This window comes from Ostrea edulis, chromosome 6 (genome assembly GCF_947568905.1).
Source record: "Ostrea edulis chromosome 6, xbOstEdul1.1, whole genome shotgun sequence".
Lineage (NCBI taxonomy): Eukaryota > Metazoa > Mollusca > Bivalvia > Ostreida > Ostreidae > Ostrea > Ostrea edulis.
In genome coordinates this window covers 63,904,400-63,925,301 of record NC_079169.1, presented here as the reverse complement: position 1 = coordinate 63,925,301, position 20,902 = coordinate 63,904,400, and the positions used below count along the sequence as shown (strand labels likewise).

Genomic DNA, 20,902 nt, shown 5'->3' with positions numbered 1-20,902 from the left:
AAAGCAGATTTTTCAATTTACAAATTCAATAGTTTCTAGTGTTTGTCACATTTCATTTTTTTGTAACATGCCATTTTCTATTAAGCAATCTATATGCAAACAAAAACATGGCATGAGCCTTGTTTACATATAACAAAGAATTGCGAGTGCTGTAATCTCACTTATAACTCAAAAACTGATATTCAAATTTTGGTTTACCATTAGAAATACCTTTAGTTAAGCATTGTAAACAAAAGTGGAAAAATAAAATTTTCAGCTCAATCATGTCCATGCATGCCCTTTTAAAGTCGTGTGCTTGAGATAATATTTTGTTGTGTGAACAAGATAATATGTCAAACACTCATTATGTCAAGAGAACAAGATGATATATGAATTATATCCAGCCCATGACATAATACATGTCGAGCACTCAAAAAGCCCTCTCATGAACAGTGGCTCCAATTGATCATTGTATGTCTCAACATTAAGCTTTACGATATATTGATGATTAAAGTAATTAAAACACAATGGAAACAACATAAAATGAAACTTTATTTCATTTAATCACATTTTTAGTACTTACATTCTATCTAGCACAAATTTTCCATTCAATATTTTACATTTTCATATATAAAGTAGAGAGATCAAAATGACATATTTCAAATCTATACTTTCTCAATTTACATTAAAAAATTTTCCTTCATTTTTTCACCAAACTTCCAAATAAATTTTCTCAGTGGTATATCCATTTTTCACACTTTCCTTTATTGCCCATTATGTTCACTTTGAGGGGAAAGGTGTTAAATTTTCCAACATTAGAGCTATGTATCAACTCATCCAGACTGACAAATATGAGAATAGATAAAGAAAAATAATAAATTAATGATTGCAACCACATAACCAGATGAAAAAATAAGAGGAAAATTGAAAACATACATTTATACTATTTTATAGAAAGATATACCTCACCAACTCCATTTAAAATTCATCAGTAAATGCACATGATATCATCAACATGAAGAACATTCACTGCTACTATAAACCATACCAAGCCACATCTTCTCATTTAGAAAGAAACAATTGTATTTTGTGCAATAACTGAACACAGTTCTACTTGATAGTGCAGTAATATACAAAAACGAACACATTTCTCCCAGTCTAACAAATATAAAGCATAAATAACTTCTCACTATATCATCTGATCATATATAACATAACATTGATATTCAAAACTTCATAGCAGAACAATATCTGACCTATACATTACTTTAGAATATTTTTTTTTTTTTTTTGGCTGGGGAAGGGGCGGACACTTCCACTCGATAATTAATCAATTCTATCCCATCAGCTAAATCATTCTCAATATTTCGGGGATCTTTTTTTGTCAAATTTATCAGTGAAACATAATATCCATCAACGTTCCATTGCTTCATATCACTATATCTATATCATTATATAAAAATAAGAATTATTTGAACCTTGTCTTTCATGTTAAGACAACCTTGCAAATATAAAGATCTCCCCAATAATATATTAATAAATAACACTAAACAAGTTTCGCAGTGGCAGTTAAATACATCAATGTAACCATCAATGAATTCTGGTTTATACCATGATATTGTGTGGTTATTTTCGTGGCTGTATCCTATCATTAGACCAAATATTACAGCAATGCAAGGCTTCCATTCAGTGTTAAGGTCATACGCAACTTTTCTCAATAACATAATTTTTCATGACATTTCAGATACAATTCACTTGCATCCCATCTTGTTTCTACAAAAAAAAAACTTTGGGGTATAATTACCAGGTTTGTTTTTGAGTTAGCATATTTTTATAGTTCCTGCATGGTTGTGGCAAGTAAAAATGTAACTTTAACTTCTACATATTACAGAAGGTTGTATTATATGGACATTACTTTCTCACATTATCACCAATGTGGGATTGACTTTACCCATGTGAGATTTTTCTGTCTCACACTGCTGCGACGTCTGTCATTTGATTGTGACGTCATATATTTTCTATGAATTACATTACACAGTGAAGTAAAATATTTTGGATTGTTTTCTTTATATTTCAATTTGATATACCTACCCAGTGGACAACCTTTTAGTTTAAATTTACAGTGTAAAATTTACAGTGTAAACCATTTTTGGGTATGCTCTTTCTGGATATCTACAATTAGTTTTTGCACTGAAGTTCAAATGAGAATTTTGATCATTTTGAATTTTCTCGAAGCTCTTGAATTTATTCACAAAACTGTGGATAAAATATGAGAAAAATAATCCTTCATTATTTACTCATGTGGGATAGGGAAATTCCACCTCTTGAACAAGATTTGCTGTCTAGGACTCGGCAAAGCCTCGCCCTAGACCGCAAATCTTGTCCCCTTGGTGGAATTTCCCAATACCACACTCGTACTAATGAAGGATTCTATTGGTAACAAAGTAGGGAAGAAAAATATTTGGATCGATTTGAGATTCAACCTGGGACCCTTGAATTTCTAAATAGGTGAACTAACCACTGACCAAATTTGAAAACAGTCCAATATACAAACCAATAAACAAATTACAGCAATATCAATACAATATAAACAGTAAACCTATTTTGGAAACCATACAAGAACTTCATATTGAGGAGGTGAAAAACAGTTTTGGAAACAAATGGCAGAGATGTTGCGTATGACTATAAGTACTAGAATACAAAGGTTCAACAAATGATATGTCATATTACATCTTCTATTTTTTCCATAAGCTACATGTACCGGTAGCTGAGTTCATAAGACTATTTTTAAAAACTCTGACAAAATCCTATTGATTATAAATTTCACTCACAAGTAATGAAACAGAACACATTAACAATTAATAGGTGTCATTGAGTAATATACTTGCAAAACAGAGTTTAAAAAGTACTATTTAAAAAATGCCCATACTCCACAATACACAAATGTTTACATACATTTCTAAAAAGCTAAAGGCTGCAACCATCGACTTTGTCACATCGCTTATAGATGCAATTGTACTGCCACTCCAAGGCCATGGTGTTAACAAACTTAACCCTCTATGTGGATAGTATTACTTGCATATCAATTTGAGAAATTTTAGACCTGTGGCAAAAGATTTTCATACATTTTCCTATATATTCCTCTACAAAACAAATTCCCATTTTAGACCCTGCTGGTCATAGTTTGAACAAACTTAATACTACATTACTGTATGAAAATACATGTGACTCTTAATAACTCAACTTCAGGGGATCTTTATAAAACGTTAGAGAGATCAAAAGTTTACTTAAATCCAAAAATTTAAGTTTATACATGTATATCTATCTGGGTTTTTTTTTAAAAAATTCATTGGTATGTCTCCATATCATTTTCAAAATTACTCTCATTTTCATGTGAAAGCAAACTATAACCAAATACATGTATAAGAAAGATTTCATGCAATTTTAGCTTTTCTAGCCGAGTGGTTCTTTAAAAAGACACCATTTTTAAAAACCTTACTTTAAATTAACTATTTCCTAATTATCTCCCCTTTGATCTCCTCCTATACGAGGATAATCTGTGTCAAGTTTTGTTAAAAAGACCACGTGGTTCTGGAGAAGAAGTCAGAATTGTGAAAAGTTTATATACGATGGAACAACAGATGATGAATAAAATTTTGATCAGGTGAGCTAAAAATTGGTGTCTAACAATTCTTTAATGGATACAAAGAATAAGATAAAATAGTTTGTGAAAATGTGATTGAAAATAGCCCTTCCACCTCTGAAATCCATACATACAATGTTCTTCAATACAAAAGTATCAGAAATCATATATTGTACACTTATTATACAATGTGCACAGATAAAAAAAAATCATACCTGAAAGAAAGAGTTAATAGACATGTACATGTATTGCACAATGATTATCATAAAAATATAACTCAACAATTTTTTGTCTTTTTTTTTTTTGGTTATTTTTGGAATCGTACTTTCTTGTGTGGTATAGCTACACACAAAAAGGTGGATGCACACCCATAACATTTTCCTAACAAGCAGAAATCAGAAAAGGGGAAGAGAGGAGGGGAATTGTCTCAGCTTTTGTAACTATACTGCTCAGTTATTAATTAAATTAAAGTAGCACTATATCTTTAGTATTTCATCCTCTTTGAAACACTAGTCCCCCCCCCCCCCCCCCCCCCACACACACACAAAGATGATACACTGTTCTACTGCATGTGTAACAAATTGTATACAGATAATTCTAGCATTTTCCCTGCAAATGAAAATATACAGTCCAATGTAATGAAGCCCTTGTATTATCTAAAGGTTATTAAAGCCAATGTACAAGTGCTATGCAAAATTCATTTTCAACTTTGGTCAAACAATACATTGTATTTTTGTACACTTCTTTCTAATTATATTGTAAGAGAATCGTTCAGGAAGCACATGTTACAAATAATGTACAGATATATAAAACAAAACAAAAAATCCTCTAAATATGTGTATGGTTAGGAAACATACTCTTAATTGGCACAATTTTTTAAATCTCTGACGTAACACATAACGTATGTCTACACACATAATTACACTCATTGTTTACTCCGAACACATCTGCACTCATCGTTTACACAAAACATACCTTAGGTTTGTTCATATGTCAAGACGACTATGGCCACAACACTCACCAAAGTTGCACGTATTATATAATTAGCTTGTAGTTTAGAGATTTCTAATGTTTAATGATATTACTGTTGACGAATTTATTCATAATTTCGCGGATTATCATTTTTGGTTTGGTCTGTGGGTACGAAATTCCGCTGTGTTGCATATGGCTTACATGAAAATAGCTTACATCCTTTAAGTACGCTAGTATAAAAATCCGTGGATTTTACACGACCATGGACATAGCGGAAATAAGTACCGCATGTAATAAGGTACGTTTACAGTATTCCACTTGCTGCAGTATCTCGTGTAATAATAAAACTTCACATCTTCTTCAGATCTGACTTTTCAAATCTACAGTTAAGAAAGGCATATTGGTGTTGAAAAGTTTTGTATTTACGAATGGTTTTATATCCATTAATTTAAATTTTGAGTTTAAGTTGCTTCCACGGATTGCAAGATTAATTCTTGTGACGAATTTGAGAAACTAAGCTTGCAGCTCTTCTGTCGAAGTCAGACACGTTTTGGGTAATTAGAATCAACAGTGGCCTGCTTTGTTGGAATTCTCATCTCCCCACCCATGGACAGAGCATGTGCACCATGTTTGATCACTAGGAATGTATCTTTAATGAGTAGACAATGAAAATGTGAAAAGTGTGAACAGACAGAGGTAGAAGACAGACAAACTTCAAACAGAACCTTTGATTTAGGTGAGCTAAGAATGGCAACTTTTGTGATGTGATATTGCAGATGGTATTGACTGTACTATGCAAAAATTGATATGTTTTTCAACTTATTTAAATTTTCATACTCAATTGAAAACTTGGGCTATGTTGAATTTACACACATGAAAACATCAACAACCTTCATTAAATTTCCTTAGAGATTCTTTTAAAATATTTGGAAGATAGTTCTTAACATGATCTGGTACTCTGGTGACTTCAAGCACAAAATTTAAAAATACAGGATAACACTAATTAAGAACGATTCCCAAAGAATTAAATCTGTATAATCTGTAAATAGATTAGCTACATATATCACAAAGCAACCACTGCCTCAATTAGCTGGCTCCCTGATACTCTGACTATGACACACTCTTTGTTTATTCAGGTCCAAAGGTCATTTGACCTGGTCCACCTTTCTTCATGTAACGTCTAAAACTCTTGTATCTGGCACTCTCTGCTAGTTTAGCTTTCATTTCTTCCTCCCTTTCTGTCTTCCATGTCTAAAATTTATAAAATCAAGCATGCAATATTTTGTGCACAACAATACTCGTTTACACCTAGCAAAGACAAGATGACGGAATAGATGTAAACAGAGTAACACAGGTTTCTACAAATAACATAGGAAATTTTAAATGAAAATAAAACAGCCCATGAGCCACAATGCTCATCCGAGTCACCTTGGCCCTGCTGTGTTCAGCTATTGTGATTTAATTTTTTTGTAATCTTTATTTCCAAGAAAAAATATGACCCCATATTGTGGCCCCAAAGGATCATGCTATAACCAAACTTGAATTCATACAACATGGCGATGCCTTTATACCAATATGACTATCATGACCTTGCTATTTTGGAGAAGGTCAAGGTCACAAAGTAATAGATCACGATATGAAATGAAAGGTCTTGCCATAAGAAATCTATATAAAAATGTTAAAGCTCTACTTTGAATGGTTCAGGAGATATTGAATAGGTTAAGTTTTCTTAAAAGTAGGTCAAACTCCAAGGTCAAGTTCACAAGGTCAAACAACATAAAATCTAATGAAAGGTCTTGTCATAAAGGATCTATATACATAATGTGAAAACACTACCTGAAATATTTCAGAAGATATTTAATAGGCTAGGTTTTCTTGAAATAGGTCAAACTTCCAAGTTCACAATTTTGGAACATTGATACATCCTTTTCGTAAATATGCATTTAGTTTTTAAACAGTATCAGCAAAATTATAAAAGTCTTTCAAATGATAAAGACAATAATCATTATAATGATGTTGGCCCCACCCGGTACCAAAACCCCTACCCCTGGGATCATGAAATTTACGATTCTTTATAATGGGCTACCTGCTCCTTCTACATGTAAACACCCATTTACTTTGAATTTAGTATCAATGGCTTTAAAGAAGATGTTATTTATTAATAAATGTTTACTCTTAAACACTATATACCAAGTTTGGTCCCACCCTAGAGTCAAAACCTCTACCCCAGGGATCATGAAATTTACAATTTTGGTAGATGTCTTCTTGTTCTACATGACATTGCATTTAGTTTGGAAAAGTTTTCCTTACAGATGTACAGTTGTAAAGCAGAAGATTTTTTGCCCTGCTTATAAGGCCCAGGGGCTGCAGGAGTCCTGAAATTTACAATATATGTCCCTCTTGTCCCAAAGATGATTGATTGATTTTATATTGTTTAACGTCCCTCTCGAGAATTTTTCACTCATATGGAGACGTCACCATTGCCGGTGAAGGGCTGCAAAATTTAGGCTAAAGCTCAGCGCTTACAACCTTTGAACAGGGAGGGATCTTTACTATGTCACACCTGCTGTTACACAGGGCCTCAGGTTTTGTGGTCTCTTCCGAAAGACTGCCCCATTTAGTCACCTTACAACAAGCAAGGGGTACTGAGGACCTATTCTAACCCGGATTCCCACAGGAAGTCCTAAAGAGGCTTCATAACAAACTCAAAAAGAATTGGAAATGTAGTTATCAAGAAGTTAAAATTGTTCACACACATATTTAACTGCTATGACGATTTTGGCCCCACCCTGATACCAAAAAAGATGCTTCAGACTAAATTTAAAAAGAGTTAATATCAAGAAGAAGTTAAAAATGTTCATAATGGACGACAAAGGACATAGAATAATATGCAATTTCCAAGTTTTCCAATAGTTATTTCCCTTTGTTGAACTCTTACACATGGTGAGACGCAAAATATGATGTCATATTCATGCAATGGGTACAAATGCTTATCGCTGCATTCATATATTGCCTAAAGGATGATTACCAGACATCATGTAACCACCCAAACTGCAAGGACACATAAATTTAGAAAGTTTATGAGTATTTGATAATAAGATACCGTATATACTCGCCTATAAGTCGGTCCGTCTATAAGTCGGTTGTATTTTTGAAGGTTATTTTGTAGGAATTTGCCATTGACCCGCTTATAAGTCGGTACAAATTTTTGTCAGATTCGATTGACAATTTCAAGTCAATGCTTTAGTGTTTTACCTATGTTTCAACAAATATTTCGAGAAATTAATAATTATGATCTGCTCAATATCCAAGCCATATCTATTGGGGTTTAAACGCAACCCTTGTTCTATTATGGGCAATGATCCTTGTTACCTAAGCAATTATGGTCTCCTAATTACCAGTACCTGACACCGTGTTTACTTAGTGGCACGCGCCTCGCGCAAACTGTTATTGTGGGATTCCGGTATAATTCATTGTATCAACAATAAAGTTTTCAAGAGTCAAGAATGATGATCTAAATTATCTGTTAACAATATTCAGTCTGTTATGAAATATATTTCAGCCGGTATACATATGAATATTTCAATATTAAATCGGGTTCGTAATTCAATTTTACCGATAAACGATAGATTAGTTGAAGTTATCGTTATGTAAATAATTTTTAACTAGATAAAAATATGTAAATACTTGTACTTTATACATGATTTTAAAATACACAAACAATACAATATGTCTAGATATTTGTGAACAATAATCATTTGTGCGCTAGTCCATGATAATCGTCAGAGTTGTTTAAAAAACACTACATTTCGCCGCCCAGAAAAATACCAATCTTCTTAGGACGCGCCTATAAGTCGGACATAGAGTTTTGGACCAAAAATTGACTCCCAAAAATCCGACTTATAGGCGAGTATATACGGTAGCTTAAACAACAATCAATAATCACCATCTTTCTTTGATTAAAATATCACTCGTGTAGAAGAGTAAATAAATAATAATTTCATATTTAATTTAATGGTCTAATTAAATCAAATATTTTATAGCCTAATTCAAACAAATATTATTCTTGATAAGGTCAGTTTAATGTATACCAGTGGCTGATATAAACAAAATTTATGCTTTCATAACTTTTATCCTTATTTACATAGCTAGTCTATAACATTTGTATACATCTTGTACCCATCCAAGCATTCAACAGAATACTGAACATACCTCCATCACAAAAGAGCTGATATCTCAGAGATTGCGTATTTCAATGGATCACCTGAGTGACTCGGGCGATCAATAAATTTCATTTCTGAAAATGCATGCACATGAGGATATGAACTACCATTCTTCATGCTGGCATACTTTTCATGAAGCACTACGTCGTGAAGTATGCTGGCATAAAGCATCGCAGTTCATGCCCTCATGTATATCTAAAAATGAAATTTATTTCTTAAATGTACTTGAGATTTTTCTTCTGATGCCAACATCTACATACTTGGGTTTAGAATGGATACATATGATGTTTTTTACTTACATCAAATTTTGTTTTTATCCATAATTGTTTCCTCATATACTCGTCTATATCATCCTCCTTTGCTAACTGAAAAATATAACCAAACGTGTTCACAACACTTGAATTCTGATGAAAAGCATTTGATGATCTTCAGATAGATGTTCTTAAACACAGTATGAAAAAGCCTGCGTAAAAATCACGCATTTATACGGGACAAAAAATTTATGAAGAGTTTGCACAAGTTGAGGATGAAAAGAATACATGTATACATTGAACAATTCTTATATACGCGTATAAATTCACTTTCTTTTTCATAAACTCAGAAGCACAGTAGAGTTGAAGTTACAGATGTTAATCAGTGCTGGACAATTATATATCAATAAGCTGCACTATATTATTACAAAAAGGTTGTATTCCAATTAACATTGTGCAGTTTATATTGTACAGTATCCTTAATGCGCTTCATACTTTCCAACTTTCAAAACAATAATACTCTAATCAAGTATACATGTCAAAAACTTTTATATTTCATTCAATCTTTGTCGGACGGAAAAAAATATAATATCAGATTCTATATGTGCACCCGAAACTCTACAACATTATAGCTATTATTCTTAAATATTGATCTTTTATACATGTATACCTACATATATACCTACAGGAATATTTTTTTATTAACTAATTATTAAAGACAGTGTTGCGATCGCTAAAATTGGATATCGCTAACAATTTACTCCATATTGGAGGTAATAGCTAACTTTCTTGAAATTATAAAGTCGCTAAAATTAGCTCTTGCTAAATATATATACCCATAACTTATGGACAAATAGGTAAATTTGCATCTCACTAAAAATACCACTTATATGGTAAATGTTTTTGGCAATACCCAGCCTGACACTACTTTCTACATATCATGCGTTTACTCAACTAATCTACAGTAACCATCAAAAGTTAAAAACTGATAAAATTATACATCAATTGAATTGATAGGTAGAATATTTTGTTTTGCCATGCATACTAAGTTGAACTTGTGTAAAGAAAATGCTTGTAGTTGAGTACAAAAAATGAAATTGAAATTGCATGTAATTTCATGAGCCTAACATGTATATTCAGCAATAATCATGTTAATCCCAAACAATTTCAGTGAACTATTTCCTCTGAAGTGGAACAAAAAAAAATTCAAATTCCTTAAAATATCTTGCATTGCGGATATATGCCTATACAGGTTCACGCATAAATTAAATACATTAATTTTATAAGTGACGATATACATGTATATGTATGCAACATTTAAACTAAGTAAATAGTATACTGTAATTTTTACCATCTTTAATTTTTTTTTTCAGGGTGGAAGAAAAAAAATATGATCTTCAACTTCAATGTTATCATTTAAAAAAATTCTTCATAATAACACAGAATTTTGCAAAGACTCAAACGACTGTACACCAGCAACATACATACGTTAGAAGTCATTTTTAGTGCAAACATAATAAACACCAAGATTATCAATACATGTAATTCTATTTTAAAAAATCAACAAAAAGTCATGCAAGATAAAAATAAAGAAGTTAGTAGGAGCCCATTAAAAGTAGTAAAGCACAAAACTGAAATCCAGCAACATGCTTTGTTAGTAATTAGAATTGGAGAATTGCAGGCTACAGTGATTTATTTTGGCATTGTAAGCACACATGTTTATCATTGACTAGGTTACCAACTACTGGAGAAAAAAGAAAGAATGTTAGAACATTGATACATCCCTCATCACATCAACCTTAAATCAAGAAACCAGGACTTTGGACTGACATGCTGATATATTGACATACTTACTGGGAACAGAACAGGGCTGGCCTACATGGTCGTAAGGACAAAAGATGTCTTTATTATAAACGTCTGCTACAGTTTGGCTTTGCCTACTTAAGCTGGTATTTCTAAATGCTACATTTGTCATTTTCATGCATTTGCGGAATAAGTGACAGCATTTTCTAGGTCATCATTGTTCCATGATATTATTAAAATGATAATGCAGCTGTACCTAGGGTTTGTCACAAGAGTTTGAAATGAACACCATAACACAACCTTACAGAGGGACCAACTAGAAGTGATTTCTTATTTATCATCAAGTCTCTTAAGTCTATGGGAATAAAAATAATGAACTTATTATTTTTATATATCTAATATTACTTTTGTATGTTTTTCTGAATCTATCAATATGAATTATCTTCATTCTGGGTGCTTTACTTATGTTAATGATGAGATTGTCATAGGTTTGGGTTTATTCCACGCTAGGTCAACAAGTGCAGACGCTCAAAATTTTAAAAAGTTGCAAGGAAATACAGTGTCAACATTCGCTTGCATGCCCATACAGTTTAACTGTTTATTATATAGCTAATAACATGTTTGTAATGAAATGTTCTTAAATTCTAGAGAATTTACCAAGCAATACCCTGGCCATTTTTGAATGCCAACTTTTCATGAAATAATAGGATCCATACTGCAATGTTCTGGGTACAAGTTAACATTACTGCACGCTAGAATGTAAACAAAGATGGCAGACCAGCTATTGTTTGGTAAGTTCTGGAAGTCACTATTATTAATCAATATCAAATAATTCTTGTAAAATTTCAATCATGATATACAGTTAAGAACCAGCAAATGTCATTATATACAATTTGAAACATTTCACTAGCACTGGTTGAAGCATTTGGACGACTGTTGAAAAGTTGCATAACTGTGATATTGCACTCATTCCTGTCAATGCTTTATAATAATGCTTCAGTTTCTCGATGGGAAAATGAATAAATCAACATAACACAACTGAAATTTAGTTTAGCTATATAATAAAGGAGTTGTTGAACTTATATTGAAAAATAATGGCACTCATTGGTTTTAAAAATTTGCTCACAAGTTTGTAATTTTTCAAACCTGACTTGGCCAATATTCACCAATATAAAAGCTCAATAACTTAAGTATAAAGCATGCATAAACCTCTTAAAAGACTTTATTTGAATATATCTCTGGTTTCAATATATTTCATTTCACAATATTCAATTACATGCTAGATCACTTTGAAAATTTAAAATTAACAGTATACTGGTTGTACATGTAAGAATTCATTGACTGTAAAATCATTTACCACATATTTTCACCAGGGTCATTTTTTTGTGATTTAAGAAATAATGCTAGTGTGTTTAATAATAGCTTGGTTTCAAGTTTGACAAATTGTCACTTTTTATCGTAGTTTTCTCTTGTATTCATTGAGCATAAAAATTCAAAGGTATCCTGATTTCTAATCCCCACAATTGAAATGTGATTTTACAATCAGTATTTTTAAATTACAATGGAGAGAACATGTTAGTTTAAAGAAATTCAGAATACAAGATATTTATAGATCCATTCAATGTTTAAACCTACCTCCCACTGGGACCTACTGGCTTTCAAGTATTTCCTGATCAGATATAACTTTTCCTCCTCTCCGTATTCCTCCCGACAAATCCAGAATTTCCACACCCAGCGACACCACCATATCATGTACTGGACTAGGTAGTAAGGACTCAGGATCAGCTGAATCCACAATACATCCTTAATATTGGGCTTGCTATAGCCTCCTCTGTAGATAAAAATGTTCACAAAATCCAGTCATATTTATCTACAGCAAAATGCTTGACATCTCGAAAGAGTCACTTTGTACAATTGAAAATCTTTTTGGATGCCAAAAAATGTGTTTCACTATCCAAAATATCTTTTTATCCCGCTTCAGACAAATTTGTAGATTATTGAACGGATAAAAGCTAATCACATGACGCCCTGAAATTTTTTATATTAGGTCTCCGTCAGGAGTTTGACAACTGTGATGTAACTAACAAATCACATGACACCCCAAAATTTTCATTATACCGTCTCTGTTCAGAGAGTTTGGCAACTGTGACGTCACTTACGAACCTTATGACACCCCTAAATTTCAATGCACAGTCTCCGTGCAAGCGTATATTGGTCTGACAGCTACTGTAGCTTTCAATGTATGTCTGTGTTCAGTATAAACATACATGATTTATTTAGTTAATATTATTGTTCATACTTTTAACTGTGATGTTTTGTTTCATCTAAATTTGTAATTGTATGATTTTCAATGTGAAACATATATATGAAATTCAATTTAAAAACTGAATAATATTTATCAAATAGGTTACCGAAATTTTAACAAATTTTCTAAAGGTCTTCAGTGGGATAAATTTGTTACACAGTCAGTTTGGGACATAATACGGAGTCATCCAGGGTGTGAAATGGAAATCTGTACTGGGCGAAGCAAAGCTGAGTCCCAATACGGATTTCCATTTCACATCTTGGATGACTTCGTATTACGTCCCAAACTGACTGTGTAACTAATAATATAAAACCTTTATCAATTTGAAAATCAATTTTGAACATGAGACAGAATTTTTTTTCCAATCAGCATAGATGTAACTAATTTCAACCTGATATCCATTTTCTCTTCAATCACTTTTTTTATTATTTCCTCCTCATCATTCCTTATTTCCTCCTGAAAAATCAATGAAATCTATTATTATCAGTAGTCAACATGTAAGTAATATTCCTTACAATGAAATCCAAACTGCTAAGTATATATATGATAATATTTAGTTCATATTTACATTTATCATGTTTACGCACGTTCCAATGTTCTAAAAAAAAAAGTCCTAAAACACTTTATAGCACTGTTCATGTTTACATCAATCTTGATATATGTATGCATAAATGAATCTTGATACACATATATATACATGAATCTTGATACACACATATATATATACATGAATCTTGATACACACACATATATATATACATGAACCTTGATACACATATATATATACATGAATCTTGATACACACATATATATATACATGAACCTTGATACACACATATATATACATGAACCTTGATACACACATATATATACATGAATCTTGAAACTCATATATATACATGAATCTTGACGTACGTATACATGAATCTTGACGTACGTATACATGAATCTTGAAGTACGTACACATGAATCTTGATACACGAATAGAAGTGTACAATAGTCTTAACATACAGCTGTCATTGTCAGTACTTGCCTTGGTTCGCTTGTCTTTGCGATCCTTCTTTCCACTGATGAGCCCTTCTGCCTTGGCTATACCAATAGCCTGGATTCTATACTTGGGTTCTTTACAAAGGTAATTAATAGCTGTCTGATAATTGTTCCAAGAACCCCAGTACTGTAACACAATCATGTGATATTCTCAGAGTCTAAGCAGGTTGACTAATTTTAAACTGGGCAAAAAATGCAGAAATCTTTAAATCTTTCATCAGTTTTGCCGAAATTGAATGAATACAAAGTTTGACCTAAAAATGAATGGTATACATTTGTAGGCATTATCAAAGTAGACCAAAAACTTGTAAACTCCCTTTCAGATAAATGTGCAGAAAAAATGTTTACAATTATTATCCCACGGGCAACCTGTCATTCAGAAATACTAGATACAGCTATTACTATCTGATAACGAAAGGCTGCTTTACTATCTAATGTAGTAGATATACATGTTTGAATACTGTATACACGGTTATTTTCGCCTGTTTTATTTTTGCCTTTTTACACTTGCAGACAGTTTTGCCCTAGCTGTTTTAAATTTGCCCTGGCAGACATAGTTGTGTTCAAAGAGAGATATGAGAGAAAACAGTTTCGCCCATTTTTAAATTCGCCAAGTGACAACGAAGAAAGAGACGAAAATAAAACGGTGGGGGGTGGGGGTGGTGGTGGTTAAAATGTCCCTGTATACAGTATTAGTAACATGAAATTAACGTATCCTTTGTGATTAAATGTGGTTTCCCTGTGTAGTGATATACAAGTACAAACTGTAAATATAAGGGACATGGCTACCAATATCCTGCTGTGGTAAATGTGGATTACCTGACAGATATAATTGTTATGGACACTGTAATCACTCTCCTATGGGTGGAGAGGTTAAGGATTCAATTTTTGCTTTCCAAATGTGGGAAAGTTTACCTGAATGACATACACAATGGTTAGGGACACAGCTATAAATATCCTGATTACTAGAGATTTACCTGGACAATAGCTATGATAGTTAGGGACACAGCTATAACTATCCTGATTACTAGAGATTTACCTGAATGACAGATATAATGGTTAGGGACAACTATAAATATCCTGATTACTAGAGTTTTACCTGAATGACACATATAATCGTTAGGGACACAGCTATAACTATCCTGATTACTAGAGTTTTACCTGAATGACAGATATAATGGTTAGGGACACAGCTATAACTATCCTGATTGCTAGAGATTTACCTGAATGACAGATATAATCGTTAGGGACACAGCTATAACTATTCTGATGTCCACTTTTGGAGCATATCGTCTGTAATATCTGTAGTAGTTAGCCAAGTGTTCATCTACAAAGTCAAACATATACTTATAAATGATGCAGAACAAGACAGTTTGATTTCATCAGCTTGATTTCATCAGTAGTGGTACCTATGAATGTATCCGTAAAATGCTATCACTGTATTGGCCAATATTTTTCATTGTTACAAATGGAATAAATAGTTTATTTTGCTCATATCATTATTCAAATTTTAAAGGGCTTAAATGACAAGGAATTTGTTTCATCAGAATTGAATGATACATGCGCAAGCTTAACAAGAAATCTATTGTGTAACAATTTATATGTGTGCCATATTAAAAACCTTCAGCCTTAAACATGGAAAAAGGTGAAGATAAAGAATGCTGACCAATCTCATAAATCCTATAAAGAATACAAAATCAAGACAAACAGAGGTGGTGTCTCATGCCTAAGAGGTGTAAGCATTCTCTGTTAACAAGTCACTCACGCTTGCTGTAAACATGGATTATCCAGAACTTTAACAAAATAAACTTGGATTATCCAGAACTTAAACAAAATAAACTTGGATTATCCAGAACTTTAAGATGATTTAAATAACTTGGATTATCCAGAACTTTTAGTATTTTACCTGGATTATCCAGATCTTTAAGATGATTTAAATAACTGGATTATCCAGAACTTTTAGGTAATTTACCTGGATTATCTAACATGTAGTTGTAATCTGTTCTTTGTTCATCATCCTTTAAAATCTACATAAAACAAAGTACAGTCAAAATTAGAAGAAGAAAAAACCCACAGAAAACTTATTGATAATTCTTCATAACAAAAACTGCTCTTCTATATAATATTATGTATATATACACAATGAACATTGACTTTCTTGAGTCTTTTTCTTCCTGGTCTACCTCACAAAAGACAATCTTATTTCTCATGATGAGATTGTTTCTTAGGTTTTAATCACATTGTACTAAAAATATCAAAGACTTTTTGAAACAATTAATGAAAATCTCCTAAAATGTATACTATTCAAGAAGTCCTTAATTATGAAATCTTAAAATGATAATGATTCTCAGCCTCACCTTCCCACAAATACTAGTACGATTATCAACGACTGAAAACTTTCTATACTCAAACTTCAAATGTGACAATGTCGATATCTTATGAAGTATGTACAGATGAACTACATTGTTATCTGAATAAAACGGCTTCATCATGTTCATTGTTGAGTACATATATAAAGTTGTGATAATTAAAGTATGCTGAATACCCAGTTTTGTGCCCTAATGAGAATGTAAGAGAGGTCTTTGATTCTTTAAATTCATCTACAAAGAGTAGACAAAGAATCACAAGAGACATGATATTTTTGTACAATTAATGATCTCATTTCACTACACCATAAAATACTTATATAGTCATTTCATATTGTTGAAACTGTCATAATATTTTTTAACTTTAGCTAGCTGAATATGATGTAAACTATAAATAGATTTATGCAACATTGTCAAATATATTTTCTCTGCTTTAAAAATTCCACAGTGACACATACCTCATATGCATTAGCAATTTTCTGAAACATCTCCGTGTGTTCTTTCTTCTTTTCCTGTAATAGAGAACAGATATATGCTGTGTATAAGAAAAATGATAACCCCCCCCAACACACTACCATTCATTTTACTCCATACTCCCCTTAAAATCACCTGTAAAAAATGAATCCCCACCATCAACCGACTTCATAGACAATTTGAAAGCTTGATTTTCAAGTGTCTTATGAATATAAAACAAGATTTATGATCATGCCGCAAAATACTTCCATGATATAATGCAGCAGTAATCAAAGAAAGGATTAACATCCAAACAAACCGTTCTTTGTTTAAAAAAAGGTTCTAACAGCGTTCTCCCAACACTGTCTCTGATATCAGAGAGACTTAGGCTTACTAAAATGATGACTTTATTAAATATCAGATTGAAGATTGATTGATTGTTTGTTTGTTTGCTGCTTTCCGCCACATGTAACAATTTTTCAGGTATCTGGTGGCGCCCAGATTTTATTGGTGGAAGAGAGAACCAAGATACAATATACCTGGGAAGAGACCATCGACCTTCCGAAAGTAAACTGGAAAACTTTCTCACTTACCGGCGTGAGCGGGATTTGAACCTACGCCAACCAGAGGTGAAAGGCCGTGTGATTTTGAGCGCGATGCTCTAACCACTCAGCCACAGAGGCCCTCGAAGAATTAAACATTTTACTGTAATAAAGTAATTCGAGAAAAACATTACTTTTCAAAATAAATTTGGCACAAACACCATGGGGAACATGTACATTCAAGTTTGATGGTCTTAGCCTTATTAGTTATACCCATGGAAGTATGACCTTAACCTTGAGAAATAACAGACATCTTCTCCTTACCATGGGGAGCATATGTACGAGGTTTGATTATGCTAGCCTTATTAGTACACTTTTCATCCTTCCCACATGTTGCTGATGGATGAACAAACAGAAACATTACATGAAACCATAATACAACCATCTACAAGTATGATGGTTGAACATGTGTATCAAGTTTGATTATCCTAGCCTTATTAGTAACGTTTTTATCTTGTTTTGTATGTAAGTTTGACTTTGAAAAACAATAGACTTCTTCATCTAATCACTGGGAACATGTGCATCCTAGTCTTGTAAGTATTGCTTTATCTGACCCACAAAGAGCTGACAGGTGCTAAGACTAACATACAGCACCACACATTATGATGGGTGTAAAAAAAATTATATATCAATAATGAAAGCATTAACCTCCGCTAGCATTGGGCCAAGGTTAGAGGGTGATTCCGATTCTTATGACAGGGCAGTGAGGGCACAAGAATATTTGTCAAAAATCTACGTATTTGACTGAAAAACAACTGTACCCTTTTACAAACAACCACTGTCAATCATCATGATTGAACTTGGGTTGCAGTTTTGAGAAGTGAGTGAGCTATCTACTCGTATCTCTACATCTTGAAAATTGAATTTTTAAAAAAACAACAATGATGATGTCAGATGATGAAGAGGAATTTTTCACTTCGTGTATATTTTAACAGAATGATGCACAAACCTCTGATGACTTGGCAGCCATATCTGGATGCCATTTCCTTGCAAGTCGCCTGTAACCTTTGGTGATCTCTCCCTGGACAAAAAAAAATTCAATGTTAGTATGTGTTATCATGTATACAGTTGTCATAGATCTACTGTCAGCTGTCTGACTTAAAATACATGTACATAATAACAAAACCATCATCACAAACATCTTACTTTGCAAGGTTTAAAGCAACATGTATTTCTACAGAAAATGTGTTAAAGGATTAATATCACTCTAATTCACAGATTTACTTACTTTTGAAGCATCTCGTGTGACACCCAAAACTAAAAAACAAGATAAATATTTGTCATTAAAAATGCATGGATACCATGTACTCTGTCCAATATAACAGCCGTATTTACTGCTTCTTTAACATATGCAAGCATCAAGGCATTTTTCTTTCGCACTTCAAATATAAATACATCTGTTCCATCATGGTGAATAAAATGACTGAATAGCAAGGGATGGAATTCTGCTTTCTTGAAGAAATACAGAAGAAAAATTGTCACACTATAATACTTAGTAGTATATATATGAGACTAATATACAATTTTTGACTTCCATGAGGTTGATACAATGTAGCTAAAGAAATGTTGCTCAGAGATCTGTCTCAATATTTTTTCAGAGAGCTACAGTTCTGCAGCTAGATACAATGAATCTTGTTTTTCACAGTTCTAATATTTTAATATATGGTAAAGTCAGTACCGGGCCACTACATGCACAGTACAAATACATTTTAAAATTCAGTACACAAGGATACACCTTTGGAAATCTACCTTTAAACTGCGAGATCATCACCACCCTTGTTGTTTTTTAATAGGAATGTGGAGAAATTCATTACTCTAAGCAACCGTGAAGATTATAGTAATTCTTTAAAAATTTTCCTCTTCAAGACATACATGTATTGCCTCCTTGAATCTTTCTCTATTCATAAAGCATACAAATTGTAACCATATCTTCATTTTTATTATGATAATCTTTTTTCATAGATATCTAAACTATTGAAATTACCTCAAGAAAATCTGTAGTTGTTTTATCATGTTTCTTAATGGCTTAGGAAGAAAAGTTTCAGTCAGACAGAATACACATAATATGTTACAATGCAAAAACCATATCATGAACCAACATGAGAAAAACACAATTCTGTAAAATTTATTCTTTAAAATAAAATTAGCTGATTTTAAATAAAACCTTTCACAAAAAATCAATGGCATAATAAAACAGATTTTTTTCACGCAAGATTTAGTACACACGTCAACGACTTTAGACAGGTGCGCGTATTGAAAATCGCCGATGAGGTTGTAATACACTAAATCTTTCAATGGATCATTTGTTTCATTCGTACTTACTTTCATAACAGTTTTCCAAACCACAGTATAACCCATCTAGAAATCCATATGAGGGAGAAACCAGCAACAGAAGAAAAATTATCATTTTACTTTCACATATGTGTGCCATGTTGTCGTTTTATTTACATTTAATTTGTACTAATGGACGAAACGAAAAATATCAATTGCCGAACCCGACTGAAATTTGCACTTTTGAACACCAATTTATTGTTAGTTTTCTCAAGCCTAACTTCATTTTCTACACCAGAGGGGTTATACTCTTTGGTAAATATATATATATACAAATTACAGCTTTCATCGCATTACGAAAAGATACATGTAATTTGGATGATTGAAAAGAGTTACAGTTATCTGGTATATCCAGGGGTCCGTGTTTTAAAATTGCCTAACTCTCTATTTTGTATTGCTTATAGGAGTTATGAGATTGGTCACTGTTCGGTTATCTTCACCTTTCATGAAAATAGTGACCAATCTCACAACTCCCACAACCAGTACAAAATAGAGAGTTGGGCAAACACGGACCCCTGGACACACCAGAAGTGGGGCCAGGTGCCCAGGAGGAGTAAGCATCCCCTGTCGACCGGTCATACCCGCCGTGAGCCCTATATCTTGATCAGCTAGGTAAACGGAGTTATCCATAGTCAAAATCAGTGTGCCAGGAACGGCCTAACAATCGGCATGAAACATGACCCTATGATACATGTAGGTTGTATTGGGAAACTAGATCGTTATATAACGACCGTAGAATTTGCGAAATGCTGACTTTAAACGGGACTGTTGAAACACCTTTAACATCAACTTGTTTGTCAGTAGCCTGCCTCGATTTAAAAACTGATCATACGCAGAACAAGCTCTTGTGTATCGAATCAGTTGAGAGATATAAACATCATATGCAGGTGTATAATGGAATATTGCAACATAGATATGGGAAGTTGA

At 32.7% G+C, this 20,902-nt stretch overlaps 1 protein-coding gene across 2 annotated transcripts; it reads right to left on the bottom strand.

Moving 5' to 3' along the window:
• Window positions 1–511: 511 nt before the first annotated feature.
• On the bottom strand, window positions 512–20,128 carry LOC125646714 (dnaJ homolog subfamily C member 25 homolog). 2 transcript variants are annotated; one of them, XM_048873222.2, is made up of 12 exons: window positions 19,967–20,128; window positions 18,873–18,901; window positions 18,594–18,665; window positions 17,048–17,101; window positions 16,196–16,250; window positions 15,447–15,550; window positions 14,210–14,350; window positions 13,568–13,632; window positions 12,507–12,702; window positions 10,923–10,943; window positions 9,117–9,182; window positions 512–5,845 (listed from the first exon to the last, which is right to left on the bottom strand). In XM_048873222.2, exons 1-12 carry the CDS (start codon window positions 20,073–20,075, stop codon window positions 5,723–5,725), a joined length of 1,035 nt encoding a protein of 344 aa, XP_048729179.2. In that variant the 5' UTR covers window positions 20,076–20,128; the 3' UTR covers window positions 512–5,722. The 2 variants fall into 2 exon arrangements, with proteins under 2 accessions (XP_048729179.2, XP_048729180.2); XM_048873223.2 differs by lacking the exon at window positions 10,923–10,943.
• Between the last annotated feature and the right edge of the window lie 774 nt (window positions 20,129–20,902).